The sequence below is a fragment of the Malurus melanocephalus genome, unplaced genomic scaffold, assembly GCF_030028575.1.
Source record: "Malurus melanocephalus ecotype Western Australia unplaced genomic scaffold, MMel_1.1 scaffold_46, whole genome shotgun sequence".
NCBI lineage: Eukaryota > Metazoa > Chordata > Aves > Passeriformes > Maluridae > Malurus > Malurus melanocephalus.
This window is the reverse complement of record NW_026623278.1, coordinates 1,271,827-1,299,399: the sequence shown is the minus strand read 5'-3', so window position 1 is coordinate 1,299,399 and position 27,573 is coordinate 1,271,827. Positions and strand designations below refer to the sequence as shown.

General features: G+C 41.8%; 1 protein-coding gene across 12 annotated transcripts in view; it reads right to left on the bottom strand.

Annotated features, from left to right (window-relative positions):
* DTNA (dystrobrevin alpha) overlaps nt 1–27,573 on the bottom strand; it is a 218,615-nt gene that overhangs the window by 157,483 nt on the left and 33,559 nt on the right. For 3 of the 12 annotated variants that reach the window (XM_057364999.1, XM_057365007.1, XM_057365008.1), the window contains exon 1: nt 18,508–18,764. The exons of 2 other annotated variants lie outside the window; for them this stretch is intronic. In XM_057364999.1, the coding sequence (XP_057220982.1) occupies nt 18,508–18,524 (17 nt within the window). In that variant the 5' untranslated portion in view covers nt 18,525–18,764. Of the gene's footprint in view, nt 1–8,280; nt 8,355–18,507; nt 18,771–27,573 lie in introns of those variants that run through there. 7 more of the 12 variants (XM_057365000.1, XM_057365004.1, XM_057365003.1 and 4 more) reach the window with 6 other exon arrangements.

Here is a 27,573-nt window from a genome sequence, read left to right as displayed (position 1 = left end):
AACTTATTTAGGCAGATGTAAGAGGATTGGGGGATCAATAGAGAAATGCATCCAGCAGTATTATGGAGCTTGGTAAAATATCTTAACTCTTTGCTAACCCCACAATGCAACATTCACATTGATCTCAAGCAAATCTACTCATGTGAATAAAATACAGTAAGCATTGGGCATTTACTAAGTAGGAAATAACATTCATCTGACCACAMTGAACAAAACAAACATTGAATCAAAAGGCTCTTTCTGAAGAAAAGGAAGATTGCTAAAARAGAACAGCAACAACAAAAAATGCATAGCCAAACAGCGATGTAATTCTAACATCAAACACACTGATGACAGCAGGATTATTTTCTACTCAGTACTGGTCAATGTGCCATAACAAAGATTTCAAAATTTTCACATATTTATTTTCCTTCTGTTTGTCTTTTTCTCTCTGACATCTGTTTAGCTAAGGGCTGGAAGTATGGTAAAAACTCAGGAATTTTGAAACAGTGCTTCATACAAACCAAAATAGAAATGAACCCAGAATGTAAGTCACTTTCTTACCCCTGAGACAGTGCTGTCCAAGAACAAGAATAGTCCCTCTCCCGCTCCCTGACTGTCCTACCAGAATGCTGCCAGAAGCATACATGCTATGTACACCTCAGGTGAGAAAAATCAGAAATCCCAGTGTCCTCTGGGATCCTTGATCAAGGCTGTTTGAATGCTAAGCAGCCTAACTGCTACAAAACAACTGGAGGTTCTGTCACCTTTACTCAACAAAATAAGGACAATACCACCCTATACACAGAATTATTTCTGAAGAACTGGGTAACAATAATGCTACATGTTTGCTTTGGCAGCCTCAGTGTTTAAGAGACTGGAAATGTCAAAGTTCAGGCTCCCTGTGAAGCTGCAGCAATGCCCTCAGCATGTGCAAAAAGATACAGTATTTGACTTCCCAGTACACACTTGTGTGCCTGAAACCAGGTGAAGACAAATACAGCAGAAACCTTGACAAGTGCTCAAGGACCAAGGAGCAACCTGGGTGCCACAAGCACACTTGGGGGCTCCCCAGCACCTGTAGAGAGATTCCATCAAGGATCTTCATCTGCAGCTGGTTTTTAACATGAATAAGCTGCTCTGGATTCATTTTCCCCTGCGAGCTACCGTATAGGCCAAATGTGGGCAAATTTCCTTRGGGACAAATAAGAGAAGTACCACTCATGCAAAGGTCATGTGCTCTGCTGAAGTTTACATCCTTGTTCCAAGGTACAAGAGCTCACCAAAGAAAATAACTTGAGATTTTCTTTATAGGTGAAGAAACACAACTTATTTTAATGCCTGCCTTGTTCTCAGTCTTACTGAATCACTTTTGCTGAAATATTCCAAAAATACTCAGGCTGAGAAAAACAGCTGGCTAGAAAAAATTCAGTTCAAAATGAAAAGTTTCACAAATACTCTGAAAAACAAGGTACTATAATGGGAACTGCTGGGCAACTTTCCTAATTGGCGGTGCAACCATTCTATTATATAGTCAGGAGCACACATATTTTATTTATCACAAACTACACTATCAACTAGCCTCCGCTGAGCTGGAAACAGGCAGTAAAACAAAACCAGGAGGGAAGCAGAGGGTAGGCAGAGCTGCCAGATGAACCTGGACAAGCCCAGTAAAACTGTTCTATGGCCAGTCTGGCCAGTGAGACACTGAAGGACAGTTTCTTGTGCCTGCCATGGTCTTACAAAGCTATACCAGACACATGCACATGCACATTGCCCTGATAGAGAAGGCTTTCACAACATGAACAGTCTGTACCTCTCCAAGGTCATGTGCCTGAAACGCACAGCCAGTCAGACTGACGCTTGAATACGAGTGGAGCCGTCCAGGCTGTCGAGATAAAATTATCACAGTCGTATTTCAGCAGATTGAAAAGAAACCTGAGATGCATGTTCAGATTAGCTGCAAGAAATAGGATCCCTGGACAAGCAACAGGCAATCCTATCAGCATGCTGTAAGGAAAACTGGAGCAGGTTTCATACAAATCAACCTTCAGAGAAAGAGGAACAAAATAGTTCATTCTTCTGAGGCAGTAAATGAGTGTTTCCAGCGCCACGTGATGACAGCGTGGTCAGGACTGCACCTCAGATCTGTGTGACTACAAAGGGTGCTCAGCAGTGAATCCCCTTTTCTAATTCATGGACAGATCTAAAATGTTTCAGCAGTGACATGTAGGACACAAAAGATCCCACCTAGGAGCTAATTTCTGAATGTACTGTTTACAGTTCTCAGAAGAACTCCAATGAAGTGAAAACTGGTGAAGATTTAAGAGCTTGACTTATTTTCTGTTAACTCCAAAATAAAACGCAACAAACAAGTAGCTTGTGATATGTTCTTAGACACTTCCATGAGATTGTGTGTGAGCTATGACAAAAAAACAAAGTTTTCGAATTTTCAAGTTTCCATGGTGTAATAAATAGTGGGTATTGCAGAAATATTAGTGTATTCAGGCTGGGAAATAGTAGATTTAGGATTGTGATAACCTATTTAATTTCCTGACATCATGAAGTTAACCTGTAAAACTCTTGCATCAGATCAAGAGAACTCCTGACACACCAGAAACTCTACTTCAAGATGAATTACAGTCAGATAAAGCTGTCATTTGAGAGACTATAATACCACTGTTCTACTCAATAACCATACTTGTACAGGATGTTGCYTTTACTTTTGTAAGTGGGTTTTTGCACCTCTTACCTTCAGTAATGTGTGATCCTATCTTCGGAGTGCCTGTTACACTAATATGAAGTGACACTTCCTTACCAAGAGTTCAAATTTTAGTTGACCTTCCATTCTGCCCTGGACAGGTGAATGAATCAGACTGTCAATTTTGTAATAACTAGCTGAATTTCACTTTTAAGATTTCCAGTGCAGATTATTTTTTGAGCCATGCTACCCATCAATTTTTTTACAGGGTCAAAAAAATTGTTGTTCTGGATCATGCATAAAACAGCGTAAAACAAGGATAAAATACAAGTACAAGGTTTGATAAATAGGAGACAGAACATAAGGAATTCACCTTCAATTAACAGTTAAAATGTGAATATTAACGCTTGGCATTGAAAACAGAAAGAAGATACCTGGAAAAGAGCAACGTGTGACTGGCATGTAGACTTTCCATGGCCTTCAGAGTTAGAGATGCTCAACATCTCTGAAAATCAGGTACAAAAGCTAATACTGCATTTAAAGCCATGGAAAGTTTATGTATGTAATGTACTGTCTTCTGGCACCAGTATTTCTAGAGCACGGGTTATTTAATGAGTGAAAAAGGAATGCATTTATGAGTGAATGGATGTGCTTTCCAAAAAGCCAGTAGGAGAGAGGGCAGTAGCTGGCAGAAGAGTGGGGGGTTCCTTTCCCAACAATCAGACAGTCTKATCTCTTCTGGGTTTTGATCCCATGAGAAAAGTTCAAGCACAAAGCCATCTTGGAATACCTTGATTGTGGTCTCTGTCAAAGACCATCTCCCCTCCCAGCCCTAMAACTACACCATCCAGTTTATTCAAGAATGTAGCTGGCCAAATAAAAACAAAGGAATGCCTTTCTGTCATTACTCCTCCACCAGAGAGGCGGTGAACAGCACATACATGCAGCACTTTGGCCTACAGAGGGGTCATGAAAATGGGAGAAACAGAAGAAACACTACACTATGATTTGAAAGCACAGAGCATGAGCAGCCTGGGTATTCACCACAAGGGCTGAGCATGGCATCAGAACAAAAAGAGATATGGTTAAAATTGTAAAGCTCTCATGGTATCATCCCACTGATGTGATAGTTCTAGCCAAGTTTCACTAGRCAAACTCATTTAAACATGCTTGTCACTTAAAATACTGCTGAATCACAACTGCTGCATTTTTCAGCATGACATATAGAAGGAAGTTAGGTGGGCACCAACTTACTTGTTGCATACACTTTTCTTCCTAGAAAAGTGGCAGTTTCTTTTGCCCAAACTTTAGCACTTWAAAAAAGATAATTTACAAGTGTTTAATCTGTGTTCTCCTACTCCTTTTGCCATTTCCTACAATATTTAGAAAGTCCTGCTTTTTATTTAAAAGCTAAGTTATCAGACATGGCAAATAATTCCCAACACATCTCTCTGATTTGTTGCCTACATCAACATGGGAAGTTAAATGACCCAGACTGTATCTTCATTCTACTAATGGAGTGGAAAGCTGCTTCAAAACAATTGCATTCTGCAGCTGGCCCTTTCCTTTGTCCTGTTTCTTCCCCAAAGCACGGGAGCTGAGGCAAAGATGCCCATGGAAGAGTGCTTTGCATCTCTGCCCAGTGGTGACAGAATTTTAATCATAATAGCATTTCTGCATCAAAAGCAGGAGTCAGACCAGAGCCTGTGCTGGAAAGGTCTTCCACCCTACTCCTTTCACCACAAATGTGCACAATCCCAGGAATGTCTCCATGGGCCATGTTTGACAGATCCCAGTTTCTCTACTTCCTCCCTGAGCTGTGCAGGTACAAGGCAGATTTGTGTCGGKTTCAGCTTCAGTAGTTGCTGAAATGCTGTGCATCATCACTGGGCACAGTGTGGTGCTAAGTGAGCTCTGCAGCTCATGATGGGCATTGGAGCACATCCCACCGGCCTCGGAAAGGGACAGAGCAGGGCTCATGTTGCTGTCTGCAGATACATGTCCTATATCTGACTGGGGAGTAGGGACACAACATGCAATTCAAAACAAGATTTCTTGAAGCATWCTCCTCTCTCCTCTCCTCCCCTCCCCTCCCCTCTCCTGTTATTTATAAGCATGCATGTCTAAAGCCAGCCCCGAGATAAAGCCTTGTGAAGAAATGATAGCTCAGCTACATTTATCAGACTTCCGTTCATTCGAGAGATCTGTTTACAATGACGACAAACCCTGACTGTGAAAGTGTCTCAAGCAGGCAAATCTTTCATCATAAAAAGTTCTGTAGAAGTGAAGAAGCACCAAGAACACTACAGACTTCTCTTAAAGACAAAAACTTGCTGAATTTATCTGTATACACATAAATCTACACAGGTGTATATACACACACATACTTACAGTCTRGAGGTACCTTAACCTGGAGACACTCAAACTACTACATTTCAGCGTCTCCTTTTCAAAACTGTGACAAGTATGTGAGGATGAAAACTTAAAAAAAGTTTCAAAAGCCCACAGACATCCTCAGTGAACAGSCTTTTCACATCATCCCTGTACTCAATGCAGAGTATTAAAAAAATAATTTTAATAACTGACTCCTTATAAATAATTAATGTATTGTATTGCATGTAAGTGCTCTCCTGTTTCTAGAATATCTTGTTGGGTACAATTCTCATTTGTGATTCATATGCATACTCTTTTATAATTGCAGTGAAACAATGGTTTCTGGGTAAGCGGCTTTTAAAAGTTTGTTGGGTGCTACAGGAGATCAAAGTATAATAAAACTTACATAGAAGCAAAAATCGTGCATGAATAACAGCACCAGCTTTAACAATGGGCTGAACAAACACATGTAATTCTAAACAGGATGGACTGAATTTTTCATCCTGTCAATTCGTCGTGGAAGGCTCCATTCAGATGAAAAGACTGAGCAGATAAGCCTGCACGTATCACCACAGGCATTCGCTTCAAAAAACATACATATACAAGCCTGGGCTCCCGTTGACAGGGAAACTCTCACTGCAAGATGCCAACACAGACCTTTACATGCAGAGTATGGGATCCTCTAAACAGAGTAAATGCACATGTAAAAGCAGCCTTAGCAACCAGTAATGACTAAACCAGGCAGTCTTTATTTCAGGGAGCAGAGAGGTGGCCAGAGCAACTGGGATGGCACTGTATCCCAGCACTATCAAGGAGCAGAAAACAACTGCCAAGTTTGTCAGATGTAACACTTCAAGATCTAGTCACCAGTTCTGTTTTAGTGAGGGAAGACACTGAGGTAGTGACTGGGAATGACATTTTGTCCTGCTGTCAGAAATAAAAGGAAGTATTTTCTGTAAGCATGGAGTAAGTAGAGCATTGAACAATTCCTAACAGCAGATCACACCCAAATTTGACCAAAATTCCTCACAGCTTCTCCAGAATTTCTACTACTGCCCATAAAACCCTGSTGGGGACTCTTGAACCTCACTTACCAGTACCAAAAACTAGGGGGAAAAAAAGTTTTCAGCTTAACCATCTGCATTTGGAACCAAATTGTTCAGCTGCAGGGCTTTTGCATTTTTGAAAGTAAAAGTAAATTGCAAGTGCAGTGATCAGCCACTGAGCAGCAGTCTTTGTGGAATTACTCACTCATCCAGATTGAACACAGAACACATAGGTTAGTTTATCATTTCCCAAATATAAAATAAAAATAAAATATGAAGAGAACAGCCTAGCTCTGACTCAAACAGTGGAGGAAAACAGCACAGAACAAAATGTGTCAAAAGTAAGGAGCCTTTTTTCCAGAAAATGATACYGTTAAAAGTTATAAATTTGTTCGGAATAAGGGGAATGTGGCAAATAATATATTTTACCTGTATAAAGTTTGCTTTCAAGCAATTGTATTGAAATGCAGTGTTTTGAATGCATCACAATAACCCAGAGCTAAAATAATATCCRTATTATTTTGTCAAAATAAACTACAGAACGGAGAAATCTTAGAGGCTTAAATTGCTCTGGGATTTCTGCACAGCCTCTTTGCAGAAATACTAACCCAAATGTAACGTGAGAAAAGCAGCAACTAAGGACATTCAGACTGAATGTCTTTCTTCATTCCCAGGTGAACAGAAAAATCCATGACTTGTGTCCAAATATTTCGAAAGCATCGGTACAAACGAGTGACACGTATTAAAGACATCACCTTCCACAACTACATGAACTGCACCAGATTGAAGAAATAAAACTTTTTTCCCCCCTTGCTAWGGTATTTATTTTCATTCTCCTCAACAACAATCTAGTCTTCTGTGGAATGTAATGACCTTTTAAAATCTGAAGGTCATGAACTGAATTATCACAAAGGGTAAAAAATGATTTTAAAAATGTAGTACCAATACTTATACAGCAGTTTAAGAGGCCATAATTATTATGAAGTCTGTGTAATTGTTTGTGTATATGAAGGGCTTCAGAGTGATGAAAACTTAGTAAAATTWGATGTGCCTTGTAATCCCTGGGTGAACTGTAAGGCCCTGCCTGCAGGAACAGCTCCTACACTAGGAAACACTGTTTTGCCACTGCAGGCAAGACTGTCCAGCCATGTCTGGACTGCACGCCAGGAGCCCAGCCAGGCCCATGTGTGTGCCAAGCTGGGACAGAACCAGGTAGGACTGCCCCTACACCCTGCCCTTGGGCTGCACTGGGGGAAATCCAGGAACACCAACAAAAACAGAAACAGGTGCATTCAACAGGCTCCTTGGTGYGGACAGTGGAGAGAGCAGGACTGCTGGCAGCACTGCAAAGAGTGCCTGATGTGCTGCTGGCTCCAGGCTGGGACATGTGAGGCCGGTTCTCAGCCCACTGTGGGGTCACAGGTAAAGGCTGGCATGTTCCTGTGTTTCTGTCTGCCCTCTCAGGTGTCAGCTATCACCCAGACCAGATGCAGTCAGCAGTATCACTCTCTCACCATGTCTGGGTGCTGTGTGACTCCAGTGTCACCTGCACTTTCATGCTCTACTGTTATACTGAACAAACAGGGAAAGTTTTCTGCTGAGGCAACAGTCAGTACAAAGCACTACCAGAAAGACCCCAAGCAAAAGCCACCCAGAAAAACAAGAGAATTCAGGGTGCACAAAACAAGTCTACACAGTTGTGTGAATAACTTACCAGGCTTTTATTCTACCTCTACCCTCTGTACTTTAGTACCAAAAGGTATTAGGAAGCACTAAAAATGCCTCAGCCTGACTCTTAAGAGACTGAAAATCTTAACAGGAATTGCATATGGAATTCCTTTATTTTCGTGAGCTTCCAAAACACATGCTTTGAAATCCCCAGTGCTCTTCCATCAATGTGGARGTGACTAAATGTAGCAAAGAGCAAAGGTATGACAGGCAGATTTTCTGCTTTTCATTACATTGTACAGCTGCTCACATCTGTACCATGAGTTCAAAGCTTGAACACAAACTGTTACTGTCTGACAAAAACTCSACACTTTGTATCAAAAAGCACCCAGCCACATTTTCAAAAGCTTTTTTTATCTCCAAGAAGAATATTTTCAAACAGAAATCATATTTCTCAAAGCCACTGCCAGTACCCAAGCACTCCCCGCGAAGACAGATAACACCGCACCCTACCCGTAGAAATGACGCTCCTCCGACCGCTTGCTCTGTTCCCTGCTTCGTCTGCCTCAGAGTGCTCAGATCAGATCCTGCCCCGGAGAAAAAGCAGAGTCAAAGGCTTGTGATACTCAGAGCCGAGTCCTGGAGCCAGGCTGCAGGAGGATCAAGCAGTACTGCGCTGGAGCAGCATGGATGGGAGACGGATCAAAGTATACCACCGCTCAACTATCACGCATAGGTAATTGAGAGCATCTCGGTTTGAAACTGCTGGTCACCATCTGGTGATAAAATATGGAGATGCCAAGTGAGTTAAAGCAAGCGTGTGCATACCAGCATATTTTAGTTACACTACATAATGAAACCCATCATCACCTTCATTCATACTGTGGTGTCTGTCCCAGAGTTGCAGTTTTATACAATTTGCGTTAACTTCTTCTCTCCTTAGCTTCAATTACAAGCCAATTTCATCTTTCCATCACACACATACAAACATAACCTTCCAATTCAAGACACATCTAATATGGAAGGAAGTTAAGTGCAAAAGAGAGCAGCTGAGACCTACAAAGTCATGCCACTCGTGAAAACAGGCACAGAAGTCAGGCATTGGCATGAATTTGCTAAATGATGCAGAATTAAAGTGTTAAAGAAAAAGAGAGGAGTCWGGGCCTTTCCCTACTTCACAACTCTTCAGTGTGAAACACTGAATCCTAGGACAGGAGCAAAATTAAGCCTAGCTGACCTTTAAAACAAAGAGTAATTTCCTAACATGGCAAGATGTTTTAAATATACGTAACAGCTTAAAACACTTGAAGCGCTCTCCTTTTAATTACTTCTGCTATATCTGAAATATTTGAGGAAAATGTAGATGATATCTCTAATTTGTTAATTACCAGCTGGCTCCTACCGCGCATTATTAAGCTACTATGGCAGTGACTAATGCCTCTGACAATACTGAATTACCAACAACACCTTGTGGAGGAATGTGACCTGAGCAACYGAGAAAGGGCTAGCCGCAGGTGTTTATTTTCAGATAAAGATGGTTTATTAAGTCAGGCATAAGACAGCAAGCATTTAATACCACAATAAAGGCCAAGCCTAAAGGAGCAAGGGTACACTCCAAACCCCACATGCTGCCTAACCCATGAGCACCGCCATGCCCAGTGGCTGGAGTAACCCAAACACCTGCACCTCATTCCCTGCTCATGGCATGYGGAGGAAGAAGAGCACACAAGATTTTTCTCTGGAGGTGCTTTAGATGCAGCTGTGACTCCCCACTCGGTGGCTTGGGCAGGGGTGCTGGATGTGCAAAGGCGGTGCTGTACCTTGCACCTATGTAATTGCCCACAGAARGTCCCTCTGCACAGCTGCAGCCCAAACACTGCCCTTTTCTTCTCACCTTTGAATACAAGTCTTTTTCTTCCCTTTTTTTTCTCCCCCCCTCTAAGCACTTTCTGCCAAAYTGATTAAACTAATAACATTATAGCTTGGACAGGAACTTACATGTCTTAGTCCTAAGTGTGTGAAATAACATTACTCTCCTTCCAAAATCCTCCTGGAGTGGTTAGGAAATCCAGTCTTCTCTTGTACAGTCGCATTATAAAACTGCTGAACAAACCTATTCTGCTGTAATGGGAAGGGACACATTTTCTTCCCTGTCCTAAGTAGGTCAATGAAAACATGATGTTGTGAGGACAAAACTGTTTCCCTCCGTCTTCTTCCTCCTAATGGTAGTTTGAAATCATTCCGATTTCATTATGTTTCTAGTGTTAGCATAATAACATTGTAAGGTTATTAACAACTGGTGTATTGGTGGTCCTAAAGTCTGGGGTTTGTGATTTTTTTTGTGGGCTTATTTTAGCCTTAGGTGTATACACATGCCATTCCTACATATGGCACATTGAAAGAAAGGTCGGCAAAGAAATCTGGACATGAAATGCAACAACGCATTACGAGGCACAAAAATTTAACTTTCAGCTCCAACATTGACAGAGCTTCTACACTGATGTGATCTCTGTTTTAGGATGACATTCTGACCATCACCTACTCTAAATCTGTGACCAGTGAACTTGCTCTGAATTAGCACTGGTATAAACAAAACCAGAGTATTTCCACTGGAACTACCCCAGTTCATAGGACCTGGAGACTCCTCTTACGCATTCATCAGGAGGGATTAACCAGTAACTGGAGAAACAATTAACTTGCAGCTATAGTTGTCTGAATACTAAATGCAAACTTAAGGCACTGGCAATAAAGAATACATTTCAGGGGAGAACACCTCTCTCCTCAATGAGGAAAAGGGAAGAAATTACATTACACTAAAGAGAATACAGAGTGCCTAAAGTATTATCAAAAGAAACATTAAACAAAACAAATGGGTGTTGCTTTTCTACTATTTCAGAACAGATGGTGTAAATTAGTTTTGTTGACATTATCTGGAAAAAAAACCAATTAATTCCCCTTCATGTAATGCCTGTTGCAAGCTCTCACTCACCCACACAAGAACTCCAAAGGCCCCCTTCTGCCACCAAATGTTTGCCATAGCAAAGGTTACATGCTCTTACAACCCACTCCTTGTAGTCTTGTCCTGAAAACAACAGGCCTGCCTAGGACAGTAAAGCTAAGCATACACAAGTGGACAGCACTCTGTCCTCAGTGTGAAATTTTTACCCTATGAAACCCCATGACTTCAAAGGAAACTCAGATTTCATCCGAAGAATCCAATTACATGTTTCAGATTTAGGATGGACTGTCAAGTGCCAGCTGACATAGTGATGTCCCCAAGTATTTCAGGACAATGATATTCGAGCTGAAATGCAAAGCCAGCTGTTTATGCCTTATCTAAGGAACATTTCAAAATGAGGAAATTATACAATGATTAAGTGCCTCCTGCACCTCAGCAAAATGCATTCCACTCTGCAGAGATCTTTGCAACCAGAATTTAGAAAGAATGTCTGTCATTAAAATAATTCAGTGTGCAGTATTATCACTAGTACCGCCAAATCATAGGGATGGTAGGAAAGATACATAATCCGCCTCCCACTGTGAGACAGAGTCAGATACACTTTATTCATGTTTATAAAAGTCATTACATGGAGACTCTGTAAGATCCACTGGCAGGGTATTTTGTGGATGAAACTTTCCTAGGGTTTACCTCATCTTCCTTGTTTCATTTTAGAAGCATTTCTCTTTGTGGCACAGAAAAGAGATTTCTTGCCCAGTCTTTGCAACAGCCTGTACTGTGCTATCTGTGCCTGAAAACCTGCCTGTCTCCTACTCACTCCTCAGAAGGCTGCTCTTCTTTAGGCACAGAAAATGTAACCCTTTAAAGGCTTCCCCCTGGAGTATGTCCTATGGATCTCTGGTCACTGTTCCTGTCCTCTCTGCATGCAAAGTGGTCAGCATTTTCTTCAAGAGCAGTGCTCCCAACTGAGCACAGAACTCCAGCTGAGCACTCACCAATTTGGGGGTTGTGCCCTGCAAGCTGTGGTTCCATATACAACCCAATGCTTTCTTTTTTTCCTTTCTACTGTGCAACAGCTCACTGTTGCCAATTCATGTTCAACCAGAGATCCACAGTAACCTCTATCCCTTCCTGAAGAGCTGCTGTCCCACTAGCTATTCCCCAGGTGGTACTAGCATTGAGAGCAACAAGGATACAGCTCAGAGAACCTTCAGGAACTACACACCACCACTCCAGCCCCTGAGTGCCCAAGTGCCCTTGCAATGCTGCCTCACAACAGGCATTCCGTCATGTGCAGTTTTTCATCAGCACACAGTGCAAAATCCTGGAAATCCATCAAGGACTGAGCCAGTATTTGCATAGAATTCCCCACTTTTTATGTGCTCTATCCACCAGGAGCTGGGTGAAAAAACAAGTAGGACTATTTCTTCCAAGGCTGAAACATCCAATTTCATGTCCTTGCTCTGCATGGAGTCTGTCAGTTTGGGTAGTCGTGCCTAGCACAAGGCCAACACTCATCTACAGCGGTGTACAACAGAAAAAGGATAGGACTAATGACCCGTGAAATAGGTATGGACAGACCTGGCTAGGCTGGGGTTATTTTCTGGCAAAGCCTGGCTTCTCTTGGACATAACACAATGGATGACTTATTTAGTACTTTACATGCACAGTTACAAAGCTGAGGCTTTGTGAACAAAGAATTTATTTCCGCTTTCTGAAAAAGAGTGGCCTGAGAAATTATCTGTCTATCTTCTTACTTGATGCCTTTTTCACAGAGAGTACACTGTTCCAGTGAAAGTGGATATTAAAAAGTGTAACAGCAAAGATTAGGCCTATTCAGTCCAAGTTATCCAAGAAGCTGTGAGTAACTGCACTTGACACTCAGCCACCACCTATTCCCCCTTCCATGAACATGTACTGTCTTGCAAAGAGTTCACATAAGCCTGGAAACTATTTTCTTTTTTTCCAAAAGTCTTTAAAGTCTAACACTTATAATTCTGTTTAGGAATACATTACTAGATTTAATATAGGTGAAGAACTTATATTTGTTTGGATTCTTTTCAACCATCCCCCACTTCCTTTATTTCTTTAACTGTATGATTTCTGAAATCATATTTACTATCACCTAGGGTCGCATAACTGCTTTTTGCCATTACCATTTCAGCAAGTTTCCTCTCTTTACTCCCACTTTCTACTATAAAACCTTTTCTCAGTTGCTTTGCTAAATTGTACAGCTGATCTGAAACTTTACATATCAGATATTAGTCAGGCTGAATGTATTTTTTATACATTTTCAGCAATTTTCAAAGCTAAAGTTATTGAAAAGAAATAGTTTACAGAATAGCCTGACAGAGAACATAGCTGTACTGTCAGCTTCGTAAAGTCTCCCTGCATTCCTGTACCAACAAGCATAATATAATTCATACCTGAATCAAGCTGATGTGAATTATTTTCCCTAAAAAGACATGGAAATTGATAGAACTTTTAAGAACAAAAATAAAACCATAAAACACTTTGTATTTTGTTTGATCCGATCGGAAACAAGATTGTTGGTGTATATTCAAAGAAAAGTTAAGTATTCGCTATTGTAATTAAAAATATACATCAAATACCAAGATAATGGACTGGCCAGCTCTTCCAGACTAACTTTAATTTTTCAAGTAGGTGAGAAAGCTTTCAGTCATACAAGACAGTTAGGATTCCATGTTAAAAAAGTGACAATTATCAACTCAGAAGTTAAAAAATTATTAAACCAATGTGTTGCCTTTGTAATTTAAACATATTTTTTTAGATGTAAAGTTAGTCATTCTCAAGTCAATTTATACAGAAAAAAATACCTAAATGCAGGAAATTGATTGTATTTTCATATCACATAAATGATACAGCAGGTCTCTTAATCCAGTATCAATGAGTTGTGCTTTAGAAAGAAAATGCGGAACAGAAACTTGTGATAGCCAAACTGTCATTGCTTTATACATCTGAAAAGAATTAAAGTGTTCCCTGATCGTCTTCCAAGGACAATGTCGCATTAAGAATAAACATGCACTGGAAAGGTAGTAATTACTAGAAAGCACATATTTCCGTTACAAGAGATATTTTTAAAATGCAGCAGGAAAGCCCAGGATTACTAATTCTATCTGCAGCTGTTACTTGGTAAAGAGTACTCCAGGACAACTTGACTCCAAGCATGTTCCTCTGTGCTTTGCTTTTGCTTACATTCATCATGTTTAAAAGAACCAGTCACAAGTTGTCATTAAATTGCTTTGAAAGTCTACTTGCTGACAGACTTTTCTGTCTCTGCTTCATTTTTCTTTTTTTTTTTTCTTGAGGTTCCACTTAGTGCAAATTTTCTTACACATTTATAAGGAGGTACTTCATACCAGTCTAGTCTTATCCTCACAGGAGACATAAAAGAAAATAAGAATGCAGCATGTAAGTACTACTTTTCATCCCTTGGTCCTGAAGCACTTCTCAAAACCAGGCAAGTATCCCCATCACTGCTCTCAGAAAGGGATACACCAAACCCCTCCATGGCCTGTGAAAGACCACAGGCACAGAAGCCAACTTGTTCCCTCTACTGCCCCAGGGAAGGTTATGCTCAGCAAACTGCTATCACCACACCAGCAACTGAATTAATAAAGAAAGAGTCATTATTTTCACTGCTTTCTCTTTATTACTCAGAGTATAATCCCCAAATCAAGTTTTATAGCAAGAGGCCACATAATTGGTTCAGACACAGGAAAGAGACAGTAAAACTCAGTTTCCTGTAACACCCCCTGCCAAGGAGGATGGTTTTTTCAAGACTCTTAGGTATTAGGCATTCTCTCAACTACCACAGCTGCAATTAGATGAATTTTTAAGCATCCTATTAGTGGGAAGTATTGCTATGTTTCCAGGTAAAGCCACTGCATACCATAATAATTAGACAGGAAGTACTTTATTCCCTGATATACCAGGAGCCAGAATGACTATTAAGTGCAGGACGTCTGACATCACTTGGACTGGCAACTTCTCTGGACAACTCCTGAACTCGGAGGTGGTAATATGGCTGCATAGGACATAATAATTGCATTAGGTTGAGGTTTGGGTGCATATGTGGTTTTTTTCAGAATTACAAAATTACAGAATTTAGGCTTTCTACAGTGTGGTGCACCATACCGATTATCATACTCTGCCAAAACAAATCACTGCTGTCACTGGGAGCAGAATTATTAGGACCCAAAGGAAACTGTATCACTATAAGCTGCTTCTATGCAATTCTGAGCTCAGAAAATTACCAGCACCTCGTCAGAGAGACTAGGGTAAACAGTCCTCAAATTCCTTATCAAACTGGTCCTGATGACACGTCCATTTTCTGATTTATGGCAAAATGAYCACTGCAAAAAGCTGGAAGATGAGGCTACAAACAAAGCTTTACAAAGGTAAAAAAGATCATGACACAAAGAAAGAAAATGAGAACCATGTACAGTAACTGTAAAGCCTAGCAAAGAAGGATTTTTAATACCCATAAGTATATTCTTGCCACTGGTTTAGCATGGTTTGCAAAGAAAGAAGTATAGGATTTGCTAGAGGGAAAAACGCTGTAAACTCATTTTCACTTAAGAAAGCATGATGTGTTTGAACTCCCATGATAAACTCACAACTTAATGGTGACAAAAGCGGAGGGACATGGCCAGCTTCCTTGAGAAGCAGATATGCTACCAGCCAAAGCAACACTTCTCCCTAGGAGACACCAAACAGGCAGCTCCTTGGAGCAGGAAAGCATATGCTAGTGATGAACACTGTACCAACATCAGAGTAGCACCTCAACCACTCACACAATACCCAAAACCAGGAGGCACCAGCTTCATTTGCAGTCCTGAGCTCCCCTCGTCAGTGTTCTGACCCCCTGATCTCCCTCGAGATCAGCGCCTTCGTGATCTCTCCTCTCTCTGCAGCGAGAGGCAAGGGCTGGGACAGGCTCCCTCTCACCCTCCCATCCCCTCTGTCTCAGCAGCACTTCTCCATTTTCCCCTGTATGGGATTACTGGGGGTCCTGGGAAATGTGAGGAAGGGAAAGCTGCAGTGAGGAAAGGAGTCCAGAAGTTCAAGAAGAGGATGTCATCATCTCTAGCAATACCTTGTTACAAAAGTTGTTAAGAAAGTGACCTGTCCTCTCTCCTTCCTCCCTTCCCACTTCCCAAGGAATCCTAGTCACCTCAGGAGCACAGGGCAAGTGAGGGAGAATGGGGCAGGGAGAGACAAAGGGCAAGGAGAGGAGASAGAGGCTCCAGGTACCACACCCCGACTCAAAAATCTCAGCAGTATCATGCTGCTGTGTAGCACCATCACTGAACATATGCAGTACCATACTCACCCTAACCAAGAAAAATTCACCCTAACAGCTGTCAAGGATTCTCCACTTCAGTAAATATGCCAATATTATAATAATTTATAAATTGTCTCAAATTCAGCTATATTTCGTATGGAAAAGTATCAGTTTATTGAACATTTTCCATTTATTGCTACAACAACTTGAAAATATTATTTCAGGTAGATTAGTAGACCAGGACATAGTTTAAAAGTCAATTCAATACCACAATGTAGCTCTTTACCCTGGGAACATCCTGTTCCGGGGTCAGATGCTCATTCCCTTCCAGGAGCGAGGTTTTTCAGGCAGCTTCACTTCCCAGAATACAAAGCATGTTTCTTTGTCACAAAGCTCTCCAGTGCCTCTTGGACATTTAATTATGGGAGAAGGGTCTCAGATAATGAAATGGGAACATCATGCTCCTGAACTATAACTTCTGAAAAGCAATACACTGCGGTAGGGAAATGCAATTAAATTTTGAACTGACTCAGGAATTTCCCATGGAACATTAATTCTATTTTCTGCTCACCTCTGAATGTCAGTCTATTTTTCTCTTTCAGTTTAGGAGGCTTATAAAAGGTGCAGTGAACCCCTTCTTCTAAATCTGTGGATCTTCCTTCCCTCCTTGGGGAGGCCATAGCCTTGGAAAGGTGCATGTGAAAACAGAAGCCTATTGTGTCAAACCTTACCAGAGGGGTATGCCTAGCCCAAGGAACTGCTACCTAGATACCCAACACAGAGAAACAATAAAGGGATTTCCACTCCCTTCTAGTTTGCAGGGGCTTTGAGAGTCCACATGACTTTCCTAAAGCTGCAAAGGGCCTTGTGCAAGAGGCAGAAACTAAGCACAGCTTCACCAAGCCCCACTGCAAGTTATACTCATCTTGACATTTTTCGTCTCAAAGGTCTTCCACTTCAATACCAAAACAAATATTACAGTAATTCCTTAATGTAATGTAAAAAAAAAAAATTCCGTCACGTAAGCAGCTGTTTGCCTGGAAATTTAGCATGGGACTCAAGTGCTGACATGGGACTGAAGTCTGAGTTATGTAAAAGAACACCCAGCCATTACAAACTATAGAAGAAATGACTTGAATGTAATTTCTCATCCCTGCATCCATTTTTTATTCYGATTTATCTTAAGGTTATCTATCTGTTTCTTCTCCATACCCTATATTTAATCACATAGAAAACACTTCAAAGCAGATTTGCTCACCCGAACATACCAGAATGTTTTGCAAAATTCAGGCGAGCTGATCAATAGGGATGAATTCAATAAAATGCCAGAAAGATACCAAAACATACCAGACACATGATCTTTCCTTGAAACAGAGGAACTGTTTCTATTTTAGTTCACCCACTCTCACTATTTTGCACGACACAGACTGCCATTATATGCATCTCTTTAGCACTGATATCTATAACCAAAAATGTCAGGCGTTTCAGTTATCTGCAGACAGCACCTATTTCCTATGGTTATTATGGGCAGTATTAACACGTCAGGAATTCTGAGTATGTTTGGGGAAACTGACACCAGATCCAAAGTTAGGAGCTCCTCTACTACGAGCGTAAAACACACATGCCCAAAATAAGTGGCAAAAATGATGCTGGCATTTAAGCAACACRCGCTCAAAGCACAGATTCAGATGAAACTCTCAGACTGCAAGTTCTTGCTGGATAACAAATACTACATCTAACTTCCAAATTAATTTCTGCATTTTAAAATCCTTTTGGGTATATGAACACCACAACTTCACCAGAAATGAATCTTYTTTTTTTACTCACAAATTCACTATATGTGAGGACTACCAGGGGAAGGCACACATTTTAAAATTACTGCTAGAAGGACTTTGTTCAGTGAAAATGAGAGCCAAAATGTGAGGTTTTTTCAAAAAACCCGAACAAAAAAATCAAACTCCAAGTAAAAGCATTATTTGTGAACAAACAAACAAGAAGGTTAAATTTAATTAACCCTGTGTTGTGATCAAATTCACCCATGAGGAAATAGTTTGTTAGTGAAACCATGGCCAAACAAGCAAGYAAACACTGATTACATCCTAACACGGGAAACAACTTGTTTTTCAACTTTGTAATAATAAGCAGCATTTCAAACAGCATGTCCCACTCATGAAGAGCAAAGGTATGTAACAAAAATCATCTGTTAGGAAAACAGCACTCCAAACTGGAACAGCAAATTGAAGCCTGCGACTCCCTACGTATGCCGAGAAAAGTAACCTTGTGAGTTAACACTTCGCTGAGGAACAAAGTTCAAACGCTGCATATGGGGAAAACGGGAGACTGAATCGCCCGGGGAAAGCATTACTGAAGTACCCGCCTCATCCTAGAGAACCGCCAGAGTGCTTTGAAGGCAGCAGGGAAGCCCCGAGGAACCACCCTAGCAAATGCATGCAGAGGCAAGCTTCCTACTTACCCTACTGTATGAACCATGATCTCTTTTGCCACCTTAGAAATTCCCAAGTATCCAGAATGATGTTATATTTTTTTAGGAATAATACAGCTGCTAGAGGAGACAGAGGCAAGCTGACAAGCAGAGCTTTGCGAGAAGCCAGGCAGAGAGGGATGAATTTAAACCTTGGCTCAAGATGCTGTGTATTCTGCGTCTATCTTTAACTTCTAAATGATTTGGTTTCACATTCCTCTGAAGTCCTGCTGGCAGATGCCTTCGTGGAGCTTTACCAATCGCAGGCACCCGGCCCCCTCTCCTCCTCTATCTCTCCACCTCCCTCCCTCCCTCCCATCCTCCCAAGCTGCCACTCCACCCCCATCTGCCCCATCGCCACCTCTCCTCACTCACTCACACAGACAGACACACACACAGGGGGTTGGCTGGCAGGATTTCACGGATTTCCAGCCTCGGCTGCCCGCCCATGTGTGAGGGAGCCGCCCGCCCTCGGCGCTGCCGCTGCCGGGCACCAGAGCCAGCGCCACACGGAGCCTTCGGAAACCGGGACAGGCACCTGAAACCACTCAGCGACAGTCCCACAGGGACTCCACACACCGAGCTTCACGGAGGAAGGGCATTTAAAAAAAAAACAAAACAAAACAAACCCAAAATGCATAATGAAGTTTTTACCAAATCTTGAACGCAAAGCTTCTAAGCCTCCACTCTTAATCCGTGGCTCCTTACAATGACAATGCATTTGCAATGTTGTTTAGACTCTGAAGTAACTTGACTACAGATTAATGGCAGCATTTTAGTTGACTGAAGTGGGGGAAAAAAGTCCTTCCACGTAACTCGGAAAGTCAGCAGACCTACCAGAGATTGCTGGAGTCCCTAGTGTTGACACAAACCCCAGACTCTTTAAGATCAGCCTTTTGAAGCGGCAGATTTTAATGCTCAAATGCACATTCACTTGAATACTGCCCGCCATCAAGTCTGCCTTATCTCAGACGTGGGCGGGAACGGAACAAGCCGCAAGACTTTATGTAAAATGTATGAATTATTGAACACTTTCAGTTGCAACAGGAAAACACCAATTGCCAGTCACACCAATTCTAACAGAATAACCTGGTAAAAGTCCCTGGTTTCTTAAGAGTCTCCAGCTTTTGTCTGAGCTGCTGCCAACAGGGGGTTGTGGGGATGCAACCAAGCGAGCAGCAAGCACAGGTTGGGGCAGAGGGGGCAAGGCCAAGCGGTGCCCAGAACCACTTGGCTAAAAATACGGTTAGAAAATGTTTAAAAATGCCTTTCCAATGCTACTTCATGAAGCACTGCACTTTTCAGAAGGCCGCTGTTGAGAGGCTGGACTGGTTTAGTACTGAAAGTGATCAAGCATTTACTTCAGGCTAATGAAGGAAACTGATCAAACCTGGAAAGGCCTTAAGGAGGGTAAAAAAATCAGCCAAAGGGCTGCATGGTACTAGCGCATTAAGAAAGCCTCCAGACCTCCTCCCTGCTTGATAACATATATAAAAACATGCTGCTTTGAGAACACATGTATAAAGTTTGATGAAAAACATGAACTCCACAGTCATTTTCATGGTCAGTCCCACAGACAGAAAGGCAAGAGCTCTTCTAAATCTGGATTGAGCTCAGGTTTGTGGGCCTGGAATTGTTGCCAGCAACACATAAACATTAAATAACAAATCAGCTGACAACTCCTGAAAAGCCGAAATACTTATTTTGAAACACTAACATTTATTGCTGTTAGCAAAGCCAGACCCCAGTATGTTCATACCTGCCTTCCAGAGAGTGTTAAAATCTCCAGCAAGAGAATAACATGCCATAGACTTCCTGCCAGACAAGGAAGAAGTCACTTCACTGCTTTTTCACAGGATTCCTGATGCCARCAGTTCAGGGCATGTGTCAATTATTCAGGCTGAGGAGTTGCAGTGAACTGCAGGAAAGCTGTGTTGTCTGGTACTGCTTTCTGACAGAGCCACCTCTAACACCGCTGGATTATAAATCCCCCAGAGCACAGAAAATCAGAGCTAGAGAATTCCCACCCGAATGGTGCAACTTCATATAATGTAGTACAGACATCAAGTAATTTTTTTTTCCCAATTGTTTGTAAAGATGTCAGCCTTGAAGGGCAGATAATCACTAGAAGCAGGGACCATTAGGTTTTAAAAAGCACAGTGCTTAAGATGCTCAGAGAGACAAAAGAACAAAGAAAAGCCTTTTTTTCCTTTGTGGCTGAGGGCTCCTTTCTAATTAGGGCAACAAGGAAGGAAGAGAGAAGCTCCCCTGGAAGAAGGTGCGATGGACAAATGTGATGATTCAGAAATGAAGTCATGAACAGGAAGGATTAGGACTGAGCTGTTTATAGGACTTCAACCTACCTCTAGAGAGTGCTTAAGTGTTAGGGAAAACAATGCCAGGGAAATCCACAGAAGCACATCCACACTTTTATCTAAGCTTGTGTGTTTCCCTTACTAGATAGGAGGGAAAAGAGATTTGGCTTTGAACCTCTAAAAGGACACTGTTTGCTTCCCCTGCCTCCTAGGAGGGTATTTAGAAACCATAGAGTATGGGGAATGGGGGGGGGGGGGGGGGGGGAGCTTTGGAAAATGATGCTGGAAGTTACTGGGAAACCTTGGCTGTCAACACGGACAGCATGATCTCAATCCCATGAATGAGACAGTCAGAGGTCATACGTCCAAAAACTGTACCACATAAGCCAAAGGAGAAGACAGGTGTCCAGTTTCCTCAGATGAAGAGCTGTGCAATAATACCAATGTCTAATGTGCAACACAAAGTGTACACATTGGATCTTTACCACTGCTGTGAGAGGGAATACTACTCTGTCTCGCTCAGCAGGGTCTGTTTCTTATAACCATCATCAAGTGCAACAGATCAGGGACTTCTGTGGCATCAGATGTGAGATATATGAAAACATATTAATAGCAAGTTCTTATGGAGGAGTGAGAGCTCAAGTTGGAGCTGGCTTGGTAGCAGAGCAGGGAGTGGCAGACAGGGGAGAGTAATTTGGTACCAGTGACAAGTGTAAAGAGGTAACATGTTTGCAGCCATGTGACTTCCTACCCATTCCCAATTTAGCTAAGTGCCTAAGAGGCATGATCTGTCCCTTCATGTTTAGCTATTTATAATGTGCACAGAATTTGCTCTTTGTCTCCCCTTGTCTGTCAGTGTCTTGCATTCATTAGTCTTGGCAGTCTTAAGATTTGGGCTTACTGGGACAAGCAACATCTTCTACCCTACGGGCTCAATCCTTCTAGGTCTTACTCAAGAGTATTTCTTCCTCTTTGGAATGATCTTGTTAACCTCTGCAGATATTTCAGCACAGGTTTGTTCAAGAATAAGAGCTCTGGAGTAGGGACTGTAATTGCATTGACAGGCATGCAGTTCCTTCCCGTCACAATGGATTCAGCACTGTTTATTCAGTATTACTCAACCTGCACACCCCTCACCGCCCCATCTGACCTCCAGCCAAGTCTACTCAGCTATGAGGTAACAGTCCTCTCCAAAAATGGTCCAGYGGGTGGGGTTTGACCAAGTGTTGATCCATGTACTGCTTTCCTCCTGCTTACTATCCTTAAAGAGATGGGGAACAGCTATTGCAGCAGGTGGGGACAGGGGGCTCCTGGTGGCAGTCCCCAAGCACCCACTCCCTTGCTGCCCCCACACCACACAACCTCCAACAGAGCAGGATACACTGCCCTGGAAGGAAACCCAGGGGATGGACATGGGCTCACCCAGAGMAAAACACTGCCCCGGCCTCCCAGCATGGCGTCTGCCTGCTCTGGGCACAACATTCCCACCATTTCCATGAGGCTCACTGGGAAATGGCAGGAAGCTCAGCCACTGAAAACGTTCAGATGGGTTACCTCTGCTATTTGCAAAACACATGCAAATTGTTTGAATTCTTGGTAAGCATTAATAAAGAAAATGGGGAATGCACTTAGTACATACTCTGTAACCAGTTTTGCATCAACAGAGGATTTTATATGCTGGCTTTTCTTTTCTTGATTTCTTTGTTTCTGTGATTCAAGCAATAGGGAAAGAAGGGATATCGTCCATGGTCACAAATTTAAGCTACAGGAGCAAATCCTATTTTCAAGTCATTCCATTTTACTGAATAAAGAAAAAGCCCATTATTTACTTTTGAACAGGTCTTTCCTTTTTCTATGTCTTGTATTTTTGGTAAGAGTTTTTGAGACAAACTCATGGTTTAAACCAGTATTTACCATCATATAGAAGCATGTCACATGTACAGGAGCCAGGATATAAAGACTTTGGCTTTATTTCTGTATACAAGAACAAAGTATAAACCACTAATTATGAAGAATTAAGCAACTTGTGAAAAACTCTGCCCAAGACTTTACTAGATGCATTTTTAAGCTTACGTGAAAAATACCTAAGGGGAGAACTAGAACAATTCTACTTTCATTTATCTTTATACTAAATACTCTTTTGTTAGGTGCCCAAATTGATTTAAAAATTAAGACCTGAGATACAATAAATGAAGAGCAACTTTAAAAATACGAAGTTTTGTAGGTAAAGAGATAATTTTACCAGACTGAAAAGTATTTTTCTGAAAAGAAAAAAAAGGACTGGTAAATCTAAGGCCAAAAAGTGCTGAGGCCTGGAAGTCTTTCGGGATTGACAATGCTCCTGGACAAATAAAAAGGCTGCTTTCAGACTTTCTAATATCATCTATTATTGGTCCTCTACCTGAAAATGCTGAACTTTCAACATTTGAAGTGACAGCTATAGTTCATTTAAGTCGCTTGGTGAGCAGTGCACCTAATGAAGACTGTCTTTCTCAGGATTTATGATCCTCTGCTATTTATTGCTTCCAACAACAGTAATCCTTGTTTYCTCTAAACTCTCGTGACCACTCCTGCCCCCTAGGACAGGATTGCTGCCCAGCTTCATTTCCAGCTTCAGACAGCCAGCCTGCCCTGCCAACTTCACAATTATCCTTTTACTTTTCCCAGGCCTTCATGGTTGTTCTTCTTCTAGATACTCCCCTCAGTTATTAGTATTCCCACTCTCTTCCACTCCCCCTTTTCTATTTTCTCCCTACCTGGAGAAAAAGCAGCAAGCAAGTTGTGCAGCTAGTTCAGAGCTATGCATGCTCAGACTGAGCAGCCAGCACACATGAGAGCTGCTTTAAGAGGGGAATGTTGCATGTCCTGTTCTTTTTTTGGTTTATATCTTGGGTTCCACTTCAGGGAGAGTCAACGAGAATGGGTATAGCTGAGATTTGTTCCTAGGTGTTTAATTTAGCAAGAGGTATCTAGTGAGTTCAAAACTACTGGCTGTGGCCAGGAGTGTGAGACAAACAAACATAGCGTGATTGCGTTTCCTTAAAAAGCCAAACTCTGAAAATAAACTAAACAAACAGCCCACATGCCAGCTGCAAAGATTCGTGACACAGTCTGTGCTCCAGCAGGAGATGCTCTTTGTCTTCTTGATGATAAGAACCCTCTACTGCTTTAAAGGCTTCATGTCTGCTCTACCCAAGTACACAAAAGGTAGGGACACTGCTAATTAAGAGGGCTCACTGCAGCATGTTCTTGAAGAGAACTGAAGTTTGTGAAAGTAAAGATCACAACACTAAAAACTTGTCAAAACGTTCACCTAAAATCAAAGTCCTTATTCCTGAAATTATTATATATTGATATTTTTGTTATGGAAATGGCTCTGCTACCCTTAGTTTTGTTGCAGTGCTAAATTCTGCACTGAAAATGGTTTCCAGTAAGTTATTTTACAAAAATGCCATAAACATTATGTCTTTATCTTTGCCTGGACAGACAACCACAAAATTTTTGTGGAAAGTCAGCCAATGCCTGAAGTGTGCATGCAGGCAAGACATGACTGGGGCTGGAGTAACACATGCACTTTTTTCAGAATTGGAAGAGGATAATCTATGAAACAGATTCTCTGTTCAGTTGAGCCAAAGGTAGGAACAATCCCCTTTCATTCATCCCACATACCACTGAAAAACCCTCCTGTTCTAAAATAAAACCCACTTTATTTCACCCTCCAGACGAAAAATTTGGGAAAGAAAGGAAATTACTTTTTTTTTTTTTCCCGTAAAGAAAAAAATACATAGCAAGAACACAGAAGGAGGCCTGGAAGTCTCAGAAACTGCTAATGAGAGCTGGAGCATTAATATATAGGCCAGCAGCACGAATCCCATCAGATSAGTTATGTAAAAGCCAGTAGCGCCAGACTTGCTCTCCGAAATGCATCGGTGCCCTGCAGGGCTGGGGGAGGTGTCCCTGTCACACAGCCCCTCCTTCCCTCTCTGTCCTGGCCCCAAGGCAGCACGGATCCCTGCGGCACAGGGGGTCCCGGTGCTGCTGGGGGTACACGGACACAAGAGGAGTTCAGATCAGCCCGAGGGTCTGTGCTGGGCCGGGAGCACGCAGGGTGAGACAGCCTGGGAGAAGCTTGTCCTACTGCTCCCTCTGCTGTACCCATCCTGTGGAGAAATCCCAAATGTCAGCGCGAAAAGCTGGGATAAGGGATGGCAGCTTTGAGCGTGCTCTGAAGGTAGCACAGGCACAAGATAAAGTTGGTGAAGATGAGGCGGAAACCACTCAGGAGATGGCATGACAGGGACCTTTGTGTGTCCAGCGCAGCAAATCCCTTTGTCTCTATCCCTGCTGGGGTTTCACTCACACTTCCAGAACTGAGAATAAAGCTTCCTCTCAGTATGATCTTCTCACTTTGTGACACATATTCAGATCATGATCTCATCTTATGAGACGGATGGGTGTGCGGATCAGCCCCAGGGAAAGGCCCAGGAAGCTCACGGCAGCGCAGCAGCCACATTAGGGAACCTTGCAGCAACATCCCCCAGCACCGGGGGGAAAACACCCCACCCCGAGTCACATCAGTGCCATGCCATATATAAACAACACATATCACAGGGACAAAAATAAAAGCAGAAAGGAGAGAGTAGAAGTGGCTTATGGTAATGAAATCAATTAATCATGTGGTAATTAACAACCTGATTGTTGTAGAGAATGATTTTTTTTCCTAACAAAAGCCACCTGAACACAACTCCAGTCAATAATCCCACCCTGTACACTTATTTCTGAGGGCTGAGAAATTAGCAGAACTGGATACCACCTATTGAAGGCATTAGCAGCTGCCATGAAAGCATTTATTTGAACACAGGGAAAACTTGTACCCTAAGGAAAATACATATTTTTAGGCGGTCAAACATTACAATGTGCTTTTTGCAATCTTCATAGCAATATTTCAGTTACTCCCCACSTTCCTCTTAGCGCTCATTTATGGAAATCCAAGCTAGAGTAGAAACCATTTCAAAGGAAGAAATGTCTCTCAAGCACTTTTTTCTCTTGAGAAGGTGCACACTCATCAGAATAGGGAGGAATGAGGAGAAGAATCAGCACCTTCAGGAGAAGTGGACACTTTCCATAATAAAAGAGGTGATCAAAGGCTGGAATGCAAAGTTAGGTCTTTGAAAATTCAGCCACGATCGTCTTAAACCTTCTGCAGAATTTCAGGAACTTTACACAACTTGTGCCARAAACAAAACAAAAAAACCCTTCCTAATAGCAATATGAGACTAAAAAAAATTAATCAGTGAGTTCCAGAAAGGCAATGTTATCAGATAGACCACATTCACTTTTTTTCTCCCTATCCCAAGTATTATATCCTTCTATATTAAAGACATCTACCAGCTAATGAAAACACTGGAAACTGGACTTTATGACATAGCATGGTGATAAAATGAATTATATTTAAATGTCAATGAAATCTATGAAATAGAACAAATTTGGAAGAAACCMATTCAGTAATTTTAAAGTTGTGAATAATTAGCATGGCATTTTCAAATGGACTTAGTCAAATTCATKACCTCATTCTGCTCTAAATTCTGTAATTTCAGTTTTTGCTAAGCTGTATGAGCCATGCAATACTACTGTAGTATTAGAGGGCTGCAGCAGGGTTGAGTCCTGCTGAAAAATTCCACCCTTAAATGAATGACTCCAGCCAAAGAATGGGACAAGGCAATTTGGGGCAGAATGAAGCACAATCTTTTCAAAAGCAGGACTCTAGATTTTCATAAACACWAACAAATGCAGTTTGACCTCAGGACTGACATAATGTACCTAATTCCAATTTGCCTAAGTTGTATGGCAAGAAGCTGGAATGGAGCTGAAAATATAAACTAACAACTTCCAAGGGAAAATTGAGATATTGAAAAACATTTTATCTGTAGTAAGAATAAGCCAGTTATAATTGCAGAGTATTTTGACATTGTCTTGTTAAGTTTCATGATGAACAGACACAAATATACAGAGTGTGGCACAGGTCTGGTCATAACCTACTCGCTGTCAGATGCCACAAAGCTGCTCCTTTTTATAGCATCTCCTTCCATCTCACTGAATTCATCACATTTATCCCCAAATGAAAGAAATTACGGGAATTTTTTTCCCTTGTTCAGAGAAGCGCATGCTTTATCCAAGAGCCTCAGACATTCCAGTGTAAATTATTTGTACTTCTTGCTACAGAACGTCTTGCTCCAGGACTTTGTGACAACACTGACTACCTGAGGGAAATCAAATTAACAGCAGCTGAGACAGAACTATTAAAGGCATGTTTTCCCCTATGTACAGTAGTCTGCTAACGTATCCACAGGCACTGAGAGTGAGGATAAAGCAAGGACATTTCTCTGAACCATCACTATCTTTCACATTACTGTCTATTCTCGTGAGGGAGCTGTGGATGCAGGGATATTGATAGGCACTGGGGTTCCTTGAGCCTCAAYTCAAGCATGCAGATTTTACAGACATGCACACCATGAAGACAGTAGCTTCCAAAATAAATCAAGCAAGCKTTTTGCTTAAGACTAGAGAGGTAACTGCAAGGTTATTGCTGGTTCCAAGCRTAATGACGCAAGGAAGTGGCACACCTAAAGCCTCTCCTCTCCCTCATGCCCTCAGAAGGCACCATCCAGCCTCCAGAGAAGGAAATGGGTTTGGGATGGCACCCGGCCTCTTCCAGGAAAACCTGCTAGGGCAAGATGCTCAC